The sequence below is a fragment of the Notothenia rossii genome (assembly GCF_949606895.1).
Source record: "Notothenia rossii genome assembly, chromosome: 3".
Taxonomy (NCBI): Eukaryota; Metazoa; Chordata; class Actinopteri; order Perciformes; family Nototheniidae; genus Notothenia; species Notothenia rossii.
Genome location: NC_136901.1, coordinates 94,596,829 through 94,609,006, shown reverse-complemented (window position 1 = coordinate 94,609,006; position 12,178 = coordinate 94,596,829). Strand labels below are relative to the sequence as shown.

The 12,178-nt window shown below is 38.7% G+C and overlaps 3 protein-coding genes across 3 annotated transcripts in view; 2 read left to right on the top strand and 1 right to left on the bottom strand.

The window, feature by feature from the left end:
- LOC307032686 (uncharacterized protein) overlaps nt 1-12,178 on the bottom strand; it is a 528,358-nt gene that overhangs the window by 335,099 nt on the left and 181,081 nt on the right. The window lies entirely within an intron of this gene.
- Nucleotides 309-6,005, top strand: LOC307031215 (uncharacterized protein). Its single transcript, XM_079668123.1, has 2 exons — nt 309-769; nt 4,304-6,005. The coding sequence occupies exons 1-2, from the start codon at nt 577-579 to the stop codon at nt 5,554-5,556; spliced, it is 1,446 nt and encodes a 481-aa protein (XP_079524249.1). The 5' UTR covers nt 309-576; the 3' UTR covers nt 5,557-6,005.
- LOC307032690 (uncharacterized protein) overlaps nt 10,902-12,178 on the top strand; it is a 29,183-nt gene continuing 27,906 nt past the window's right edge. Inside the window, exon 1 of the mRNA XM_079670843.1 lies at nt 10,902-11,928. Within this exon, the coding sequence (XP_079526969.1) occupies nt 11,736-11,928 (193 nt within the window). The 5' untranslated portion in view covers nt 10,902-11,735. The remainder of the gene's footprint in view (nt 11,929-12,178) is intronic.

The window sequence follows — 12,178 nt, the reverse complement described above, 5'->3', positions numbered from 1 at the left end:
CAAAAGAAGAGGGAGTAAAAGCTACCAGAAAGGCACTGTTTAAATTTTTGAGTGAAACTGGGGTAGGAAAAAGAATTTAACATTAGGTCAGGAAAGAACATAGATTTGTTTTGTTTTGTTTTATTTATTTAATGGTTTTATTAATTTATTTTTATTTTATTTTGATTAGAACATAGGTTAATGAGTTGGAATGATGTGATGATGCATACTCATGTACAGTAGGTGGCAGTATGCACCTTTTAAGTTGTTTGCAATCCGCCAAAAGCAAGAGAAGAAGAAGAAGAATATAGACGCAGCCATGCCCCTCCTTGTGGGAGCTCAGCTTCCATTGGCTCACACATAACTCGAGCCCTGCATGTGGCGTCTCGTCGCTACGGTTCTCTCTCTTGTGTTCCGGAGAAAGTGTGTTAGAGCTCCAGCACTACTGATCCATCATCTGTGTGTCTGGATAAACCTCTGAATGGACTCTGTGCTGCTAGCTGGAAACACGTTAGCAACACTAGTCAGATTGAGAGTTTGACGGAGAGAGAAACGGTGTGTTTAACGGAGTCTGCAGGGAAAGGTGATCTAGGAAACATGAGTAAAGTCCAAATGCTGCTGTCGTTGAAGAAGCAGCGAGTCACTGCTGCTGCTGAAGAGATATTTGCTCTGTTTGAACAAACAATAGCAGAGCTCGAGGAGGAGCTGCTTCTTTCCAAAGAGGAGAACAAGAGACTCCAGAAACTACTGGACGCTGTTTTACAGCCTCAGCTTCGGATACACAGAGCAGGTCTGTTCCCTTTACCCTTAATTAAGACTTTAAACTCTTCAGTAACACTTTATTATCACATTAATAACACTTTAGACCAGGGGCGCTGGAAGGGGGGTGCTGAGGGCGCTGCAGCACCCCCTAGCGTCAGGCAGGCGGAGCTCCTATGCCTGCACATTTAAATTTTTTGACATGTCTTTTTTGATTACATTTCATTGGGCCTGAGATATATTTTATATTATTATTCAAATGATACTTTTAAACTATAAAATAAATTATTTAGCTTCATGGAAGAAAAATAAAAAATATTTTTTTTAGTTAGTTTTTAGTCAGCTACTTTTAAAGTGACGCACAACACAAGTGACGAGTAACTGACATGGTGTAACCCCGGTGTGGTGTCGGCTCGGCAACAGACCACTCAGAGCTGGTGATTACTTCAGTTTATTTCAACACCAGCATTTCAATGGACAACATAAAATGGACACGTGAGCTGCTTTATGGTGGAGAGATAGCACCACGCTTACGTTAGCCTATTAGCTCAAATTAGCTATAGAGAACCACAGTGACGTGTCCTAAAACCCGGAAGTAAGTTAGCATTTTTACCACTTCCGGTTCCTTCGATAAAAAGCAATGCAATTTCTCCATAGGATTTTGGAAAATAGCTCCAAATAAGGTCTGTGTTTGACACAAATTGAAGAGACAGATCACGTTTGTCACGAGTGGTTTATAAATCGTTGGATAATTTTTTTTAAACTAAATAAACTACCCAGTATGAACACTTGTATAGCCCTTATTAAAAACATTCGTTCCTCAAGTTGTAAAAATTTGCTAATAACGTTATTCTGAGAGTTATTTCCCTCTGCATTATGAACGTGCATCTAACCCACGAGGCCGCGCCGCCCGGCACGTTCATGTTACGTGTGCAGCACTACATGAGTTTATCTTTACCCATGGATGCACAATAACAACGGACCCATATCACCTTACTGCCATCCCACGGAGCTGTAATAATGGATATATTGGACATGTTTGCTGTAATTCATTATTATACTACATGGGCTGTAGGATTTAAATCTTGTACCGTAAATGTTGTATTAAATAAAGTTAATATTACCGACGTTAGATTAACGTCCCTGTAGCTTCTTATTGCACTAAGAAGTAGGGGTGCACCGAATGGGAAATTCTTGGCCGAAACCGATACCGAAAATAGGAAACAGTTGGCCGAAAACCGAATGCCGAAAGGCCGAAAATGATTAATAGAAATATATATATATATATATATATATAATGTATACATTTTTTACCAATGTTGTTCAGCTGCCTGATTATGGAAAAAGACATGATTATGGCTAAACTTAACTTAAATAATAATCACTATTATGGGTCCATAAAACATTTATTCAGCACTTTTGAATGCATACAGTACATTCATTCCAAGTCAAGTGCATTTTCTTTTCTCTGTAGGATAACTACAACAAAGTGCATTCAGAACAAAGCCAAGGTGCTTTAAAACTGCTTAAACATCTAGGCCAGTAGGCCCACAACAGAATAGTGTAAATAAAGACTGTAACAGCCAGGCCTTCAACAACAACAAATGCACCTATAAGTGCATGCATACAAATGTGCAAACTGGATAAATCCACATGAATGTAACTATTTACAAATGAAATTACAATTGAATTTCAAGAATCTGTAAATAAGGCTGTCTGTCCTCATAAGCAAAGTAGTAAACATTGTATAAAGATACATAAAGTGAAAACTGGATACAAAATCCACAATCAATTACAAATTAAATTACAATTTCAAGAATCTGCAAATAAGGTGGTCTGTCCTCATGAGCAATGTAAACAACATTGTATCATTTAGATACCAAAAGTACAATATATTGAACACTGTGCTGCTGTCATTTCCCCCTAATGATAACCTGAGATGGTGAATTATAACTCACAATGAAAATGGTTCAGGAAAGTGGGTATAGAGTAGACATGTAGAACTAGATAAGCTTATGATAAGCCAGCCTTGTCTACTTATGAAGGAAAAGTGGGAGGTTCTTTTTAATGAACAGTAGCTTCTCTGCTTTATCAGCCATAAGTCTGTTCCTCTTCTCATCAAGCACATGAGAGGCAGCGCTGAACAGTCTCTCACTGTCAGTGCTTGTGATTTGATCTTACTCCGCATATTTGTCCGGGTGTTTTGATTTCAAGTGGTGGATTAATCCCGAAGTGGTGAAAGTCTTTGCAGTTACACCCCCTCGAGAAATGTCAGCTGAACACGTTTTACAAATCGCAATCCGCGCCTCTTTCTCTGATATTTTTAAATATCTCCAAGCGCCAGACATGTTGGCTGTGAGCCAGCCGCGAGCATGGTCGCGCGCCGTGCTTGTCGCCGCGTTTTGATTACGTCATCACAACAACACGTTAGCTGATCAACGTAACCCTGTTCCCTGACATTCGGTGATATTTTTTCGTTGCTAAAACACTTCCGGCCGACAGCCGAAAGGGCCTTTTTAACCATTTTCGGCCGATAATTTTCGGCGGCCGAATATTCGGTGCATCCCTACTAAGAAGCTTATTGCACTGATATATATATATATATATATATATATATATATATATATATATATATATATATATATATATATATATATATATGCAATAATTATTTCATGCTAAACAAAGCTCTGTTGCTTAGATATCACTAGATCCTGTTACAGCGTAATATAAGTACATAACGATTGATGTGTACATTAGCATAATTATTAGCTAGCTGCTAACTGCCGCCTCGTTAATATAAAATCCCTCATAATAACAAATCATTACCATGCTGTCATGAACGCGCGGTGCTGTTATGTGTACTCCAATATTATTATTTGTGGTTGTGCAACTGAATATTGATTAATCTCAACCATATCTGTGTTTATGTTTTATTTATCTCTCTCTCTGTGTTAACATTTAAAGTTCGTGAGCCATTAATTACACTAGCTGTGTGCAAAGCTGTCATCAAGGCAAAAGGGGGCTGCTTTGAAGAATCTAGAATAAAAAATCACACTTTTTTGTTAACTAGATAATTCCATATGTGTTCTTTCATAGTTTTGATGTCTTCAGTATTAATCTACAAAGTAGAAACAAATTAAAAATAAACAAAAACCATTGAATGAGAAGGTGTGTCCAAACTTTTGACTGGTACTGTATATAAAAAACACACATATTTCAATATTTAGCAGGTTCCCTCATCTATAATCATTTATACAAGCGCAACTTTAAACATGTACAGCAGTAAAATGCAACATACAAAATAATCAAGACACATCATAAATGAAACACTGACAGGGAACATTTTACTGAGCCATCATTACTATGACATAAGAGGGTGCCATAAAATGTGTTATTCTTTGACATGTCTGTGAGTTTTGGCTTTACGTTGTGCACGCTCCCGCGAGGTGCAGCAGCCATGCATAACACGGCGAACCGTCCCCCCCCCGTTGACAGTTCACGAGCATGCTTTCCCCTAGACTGTCCAAGACTGACATAACAGTGTCTTTCCTGTTTCCTGCAGACGTCCAGCAGCTGGTGGTGGTTAAAGAAGAGCCTCTCCCTGACCAGCAGGAGCGGAGCTCGGGTCCGGACCAGGAGGACCCAGAGCCCCCCCCACACATTAAGCAGGAACAGGAGGAACTCAGGATCAGGAGGGAGGGACAGCAGCTTCAGGAGCTGGGGGAGGCTGATATCACCAAGTCCACTTTCACTCCTGACCCTGTGAAGAGTGAAGATAAGGAAGAGAAACCTCAGTCCTCACAGCCTCATCCAAGACAAACTGAACACATGGAAACAGAAGCTGATGGAGAGGACTGTCGAGGACCAGAACCAGCCAGGAACTCAGATCCAGAGAGCAGTTTACAACCAAAGACTGAGGACCACACTGGAGACTCTTCTGAAGACACTGATGACTCTTCTGAAGACACTGATGACTCTTCTGAAGACACTGATGACTCTTCTGAACGTGACGCTGAACACAGTGCTGATTGGAAGGAGACCAGAGAACCTGCCTCAGGCTCAAACTCACTGAAAAGTAGACAAGAATCTGTCATTGATCCACGACGTAGTGCTGAAAAGAAACCATTCAGCTACTCAGTCTGTAAGAAAACTTTTAGATATAGAAAAGATCTATATCTACACATGAGAGTCCACACAGGAGAGAAACTCTTCTGCTGCTTAGTCTGTGAGAAAGCTTTTTCACACAGTGGAAGTTTAAAGGAACACATGACAGTCCACACAGGAGAGGAACTCTTTCGCTGCTCAGTCTGTGAGAAAGCTTTTTCACGTAGTGGAAATTTAAAAACACACATGAGAGTCCACACAGGAGAGAAACCCTTCTGCTGCTTAGTCTGTGAGAAAGCTTTTTCACACAGTGGAAGTTTAAAGGAACACATGACAGTCCACACAGGAGAGGAACTCTTTCGCTGCTCAGTCTGTAAGAAAGCTTTTTCACGTAGTGGAAATTTAAAGACACACATGAGAGTCCACACAGGAGAGAAACCCTTCAGCTGCTCAGTCTGTGAGAAAGCTTTTTCACAGAGTGGAGGTTTAAAGGAACACATGAGAATCCACACAGGAGATGAAATATACAGCTGCAATGTTTGTGACAAAATATTTAAATGGCGTGGTCGTTTCCAAAGGCACAAGTGTGTTGGTCGTCAGTCCTCACAGCTTAATGAAATTCAAACTGAGGATAACGGAGAGGCAGAGCCTCCAATCAGCAGCTCAGCTGAACACATGGAAACAGAAGCTGATGGAGAGGACAATGAATAAGTCTTATGACTGTTCACACGTGAGAGAAATCTGTCTGACTGGATTAACATTGTTGTACAACATCCATATAAGACTTAAATGAACTCCATCTTTATCAACATAAGTGGACTATATGTTTAATGTTTTTGTCATTCTGATGTATACGTTAACCACTGACTGTTGATGAACCATTTTATTTGGATTGAGGGCTCCAAGTTTCCATATAGGATGATTTGATGTGTTCTTTATTTCTAAATGTTTTGTATCATTGCTATCCTGTTAATGAGCCCTGTTTTACATAAATGTACCTGTTATCGGAGTGTTTTTGCTTCTGTAACTGTAAGGGAATACATTTGTCTATTTTGTATCCTGATGACCTAATGCTGTTACATGTAATACGTTACTCCCTAAGCCTGTTTTCACCCATCTGCAACCGATTCACTAATAATCACAAATGTTCATTTCTTTGACCCCTTGACTCGACTATTTCTTATTTAATAATCGTTACATCTCCTCAGGACCAAGTTCCCGTGTCCTGCCTTTCACCTGCTGATCACCCACTGCTCATTTAAGGTGGACTGACCTTTACAATGGACCAGCTAGTCTTAGTGTCTTAATGCAAACGTTTTGGAAAGTGACGCTAGACCAAAAACGTGCTGTTGGGCTGTGTGCTCTCTGCAGGACGGGATCTGTACTCAAAGATTGTTTATGGTATGAGAGCTTCACTCTGTTCTTGTTGTCCAAACGACGCCAACAGAGCGATACGTCTTCTTTCCAGCAGATGGCATAAATGTTAAATCCTCCAGTTCAACTGTCGTCCACATATTAATGATTCAAAACAGCAATGTGTGAGATATGGCTAGTAATTGACTCACAATCTCAACAGAATGTGAAGAGGTTACAGTCTTGCGGTTATGTCCAAGATGTTGTTTTTTGTTGTTGCAAGAGATAATAGGGATTGATGCAGAGAATAACCAGAAGATAGTCTGGATAGAGCCTTCAAAGAACCAGAAAGGGTTTTGAAGATTATCAGGGAAATAGAAAGAATACAAATATTACAAATGATTATACTTTTTGCAGTGTTAACATCTAAATACCACATTTAAAAGTACTCATTTATTAATAAATCATATTTATGTTATGTATTTATCAATTTGTTCATCACCTTAATATTCAAGCTGATAAAGTTGGAGCTATTTTTAATAACATTATTGGCTATGCTGCTTGATGGTTTATTTTTTGTTGAAATACGAAATAATTTACAAGTTGGTTTTATTTTGTATAAAAATCTGAATCTGTAAAATCAGCTGTAAAATCAAATTGTGCCTCAAAAAGTTCCATATTTTCAAATGAGATATAATGTTGAGGTGTTAAGTAGCAGAAAACAATTATATAATAAACAGTTAGGTATAGTCTAAGTTCCTCGAGTAAATAATACAGCAATTGAAGTGTGTACATGGAGAAGAATATACCATGAATCGTCCCACAGAGGGGAAATGTACATTTTGCATTTCACCTATCCTAGTGTTAGGAGCAGTGGGCTGCCATATGTACTGCCCGGGTAGCAGTGGCGTCAAAGGTGCCTTGCTCAGGGACACATCGGTTGCACTTGGTCTTTCGGGGACTCGTACCGGTGACCTTCCGTTTCCCAAGCCAAGTCCCTAGGACTTCGGTGCTGGACGAAGTATTCCTGGATCACATCAGTTACCCATTGAGGATGTTTGAACCCAAGCCAATACAGTGCAGACGATGTTGTAAGTTTGGTCACAGTTCTTTGGTCTGAAGACATGCCTTGGTGATTTGTGGCAAATATAGGGATAAGTTGTGCAGCGGTAGAAACTGAGAAGGAACCAAAGTGTAGTCAGTGTGGAGGGAATCACAAAGCATGGCGATCAGATTGTCCAAAGAGAGAGATTTAAATAACCAATAATAGTTCCAACAAAACAATGCATGAGGAAGAAGAACGAGAGAAAGGGAAGTGTTGGAGTATGGAGCTATTTCAGGGTCATAAGTTTTGATCATTCAAAAAAATACAATTTATTTGAAAGTTCAAGTTTTTATCCTGAACTTTGAAAAATACAAAGATTTATTCAAACTAAAAAAAAATATTTGAAATAATTTTTCAGGTTGAATATGATTTTGATTCAATTTTTTTGGTTAATATATTTATTTTCAGATTTCACTTTTATACATATTTTGATATTTGAATCCTTATTTTTTTCAGCACAGATTTTTCGTTTTCAGACTCAAAACAATTATTTTTTCAGTTTCAAATCTTGTTTTTTCAGGTTTCACATTTATTTTCACCTTCAGATCGTTGAATGCTGAACAACGGCAACATGACAACGTTTCCATTGGTCCCTCTTCTTTAGAGAAGACCAGGAAATGATGGATCCACGGATCGTGCTCAAATCAATAGGCACGCAATGACTCTAAATAATAACGATGACGTCACCAAACACACATTCAAACAAAAGCAGGGGTTTTCAAAGTGTGGGTAGGTGAGCCTCCCCTCAGAGAACATAAGAACAGCCGCGCCCCCCCCTCCCAATTATTATTGCTGTTATTATTATTATTATTATTATTATTATTGTTGTTGTTGCTATAATGCAGGGGTATTCAATTGCATTTCAAAGAGGTCCAGTAAGAGAAAATTTAATTAAATGCTCTGTTTTCGCTGTCTACCTTCCGCCATTTGAAATTACTCCGACTGTTTCTCTCCTCTTGTCGTGTCTCTGTGTGTGTTTGAATCTATCGTGCTGACTGCACCGATTTGATTGGCTGAGTAGCGTCACCTCCTTAAAACATTAAACAATAACTTTTTAAAACCTTTTTATTTTTATGTTTTAAACATATTGTATAAAACTCCCCCACTACTTGGACTATTCCTTGCACCCCTCTAGAATAGGCCCGAATGGTCTCAACCATATTGCATCAGTAACGTGCACTTGTTATTATAACAAGATCGCAAGGACGCTGGTAGCGATCGGAAAATTGAGTGTTGTTCAGTTTGTGTGTTGTGGAACATGCGTGTCCGTGAATGAAAATATACCAGAGTAGAGAGAAGTAGAAAGTACAGGTATTTGGGTTCAACATGTAAGAAGTAGAAAGTACAGGTATTTGTGTTCAACATGTAAGAAGTAGAAAGTACAGATATTTGTATTCAACATGTAAGAAGTAGAAAGTACAGGTATCTGGGTTCAACATGTAAGAAGTAGAAAGTACAGGTATTTGGGTTCAACATGTAAGAAGTAGAAAGTACAGGTATTTGTGTTCAACATGTAAGAAGTAGAAAGTACAGGTATTTGAGTTCAACATGTAAGAAGTAGAAAGTACAGGTATTTGAGTTCAACATGTAAGAAGTAGAAAGTACAGGTATTTGTATTCAACATGTAAGAAGTAGAAAGTACAGGTATTTGTATTCAACATGTAAGAAGTAGAAAGTACAGGTATTTGTGTTCAACATGTAAGAAGTAGAAAGTACAGGTATTTGTGTTCAACATGTAAGAAGTAGAAAGTACAGGTATTTGTATTCAACATGTGAGAAGTAGAAAGTACAGGTATTTGGGTTCAACATGTAAGAAGTAGAAAGTACAGGTATTTGTATTCAACATGTAAGAAGTAGAAAGTACAGGTATTTGTATTCAACATGTAAGAAGTAGAAAGTACAGGTATTTGGGTTCAACATGTAAGAAGTAGAAAGTACAGGTATTTGGGTTCAACATGTAAGAAGTAGAAAGTACAGGTATTTGTATTCAACATGTAAGAAGTAGAAAGTACAGGTATTTGGGTTCAACATGTAAGAAGTAGAAAGTACAGGTATTTGTATTCAACATGTAAGAAGTAGAAAGTACAGGTATTTGTATTCAACATGTAAGAAGTAGAAAGTACAGGTATTTGTGTTCAAAATGTAAGAAGTCAAAGTAAAAGGTCGTCAGAAAAATAAGTAGTGGAGTAAAGTACTGATACCAGAAAGATGTACTTAAGTACAGTCAAGGCCGTACCCAAGGCCGGATTAGTACCTCCCGGGGCCCCTGGGCACTGAGAGACAGTGTTGGGCAAGTTATGTCCAAAATGTAATACATTACATATTACTGTCTTTTTTATGTAATAAGTTACACTACTTTTATATTACTTTTGCGTTGCTTTCACCAAAATAACCCCGCTGTAGGGTTATAAATTAGACATGAATGATCTCTGGTATATGTGGTGCATATAGAGACACAGACAAAAAGAATACTTGGCAAAACAAAATGGATAGGAATGTTATAAAAGCTAATTGATAAACTGTCTTAAGACTATAATAACAACAATATTGACATCTGAAAAATACTATAAAGTGTTTTTGAAGTGGAGAGCTGTGCTGATTTCAAAGAGGTAGAGAGGAGAGGAGATGTGCATTAATGTAATGCATCTTGTTATTATGGGATGGATAACAGTCAGGGCCAAACTGCCATTTTTGGAGTACTACCTGGCCACCAAATGATAAGGGGGGAAACTAAGGACAGTATGGCCTTTGCATCTATTTTAGCACGTAGAAGAATACTCCTAGAATGGAAATCTTCGATACCACCTAAAGCATCTCTATGGCTTAAAGATCTAATGATGTAACTGAACTTGGAGAAGATTAAAGATAACCTGAGGGGCTCTTCAAAACTATTCGGCTCCAATTAGCAGTGTTCCCCCATGGCTGTTCCCAGAAGCTAACATAGATATGAATATCATAGAAAGGAAAAAAGAGTGGCAAATAAATGAAGTGGGAATTAAAACAAGTATGTATCTGAACGAAAAGTACTACAATTACCTACACATTTATACAGATGGTTCTAAGAACAAGGAAGAGCGTGTTGGAGTTGGCATATACATCCCAGACTTTAAAATATCTATTTTAAAAGAACATCTGATCAATTATCAGTGTATACAGCAGAAATACTTGCTGTAATAATAGGATTGCAGTGGGTTGAAGAGGTCAGACCAGATAGGGTGGTGATATGTACAGATTCATTTTCCATATTACAAAGCATACAGTCAACAACAACTACTAGAGAAGACATTCTCATAGAACTGAATCATAGCCTGTTAAGACTGCACAGAAGCGGCTTAGATCTACAGTTCTGCTGGGTGCCTGCACATGAGGGGGGGAAAGGGAACGAGTGTGCTGATAGATTAGCAAAAACTGCACTACAAAAGCAAATAACATTACCAGTTCAACTTGGAAAAAGAGAAGGAAAAGCAGCCATTAAGAAGAAAGGGATGGAGATCTGGCAGAAAAGGTGGGAGAAAGACCAGAAAGGCAAAGACTATCACAAAGTACAGAATACAATTACAATTAATATTCATAAAGAAAGAAACAGAAGGGAGGAAGTCATGATGGCTAGACTCCGAATAAATCACACGGCTTTGAACAGTACGCTGTATATCATGGGGGAAAGTGACAGTAACAAGTGTGGGAACTGTGCAGTAAAAGAAGATGTAGAACATATATTGTTACACTGTGACATCTATAAAGCGGAAAGAGAACAATTAAAGGCTAAAGTCTGAGAGGCAGAGAGGGAGTGGAGTGTGGTTGGTGTTTTGGGAACAAAAGGAAAGGGAGTAAAAGCTACCAGAAAGGCACTGTTTAAATTTTTGAGTGAAACTGGGGTAGGAAAAAGAATTTAACATTAGGTCAGGAAAGAACATAGATTTGTTTTGTTTTGTTTTATTTATTTAATGGTTTTATTAATTTATTTTAATTTTATTTTGATTAGAACATAGGTTAATGAGTTGGAATGATGTGATGATGCATACTCATGTACAGTAGGTGGCAGTATGCACCTTTTAAGTTGTTTGCAATCCGCCAAAAGCAAGAGAAGAAGAAGAAGAAGATAGACGCAGCCATCCTTGTGGGAGCTCAGCTTCCATTGCCTCACAGTCACACATAACTCGAGCCCTCCATGTCGTCTCGTCGCTACGGTTCTCTCTTGTGTTCCTGAGAAAGTGTGTGTGAGCTCCAGCACTACTGATCCATCATCTGTGTGTCTGGATAAACCTCGGAATGGACTCTGTGCTCTTTTTTCTGGAGCGTTTACCTCGGACTGTAGGAGCTAGCTTAGCATGCTAGCTGGAAACACGTTAGCAACACTAGTCAGATTGAGAGTTTGACGGAGAGAGAAACGGTGTGTTTAACGGAGTCTGCAGGGAAAGGTGATCTAGGAAACATGAGTAAAGTCCAAATGCTGCTGTCGTTGAAGAAGCAGCGACTCACTGCTGCTGCTGAAGAGATATTTGCTCTGTTTGAACAAACAATAGCAGAGCTCGAGGAGGAGCTGTTTCTTTCCAAAGAGGAGAACAAGAGACTCCAGAAACTACTGGACGCTGTTTTACAGCCTCAGCTTCGGATACACAGAGCAGGTCTGTTCCCTTTACCATTAATTAAGACTTTAAACTCTTCAGTAACACTTTATTATCACATTAATAACACTTTAGACCAGGGGCGCTGGAAGGGGGGTGCTGAGGGTGCTGCAGCACCCCCTAGCGTCAGGCAGGCGGAGCTCCTATGCCTGCACATTTAAATGTTTTGACATGTCTTTTTTGATTACATTTCATTGTGCCTGAGATATATTTTATATTATTATTCAAATGATACTTTTAAACTATAAAA

Bases quoted from the DNA above. Each gene is read 5' to 3' on its own strand.
- LOC307031215 (XM_079668123.1), top strand. From the start codon at position 577: ATGAGTAAAGTCCAAATGCTGCTGTCGTTGAAGAAGCAGCGAGTCACT. The intron at 770-4,303 runs GTCTGTTCCCTT...TGTTTCCTGCAG, and splicing joins GCTTCGGATACACAGAGCAG to ACGTCCAGCAGCTGGTGGTG.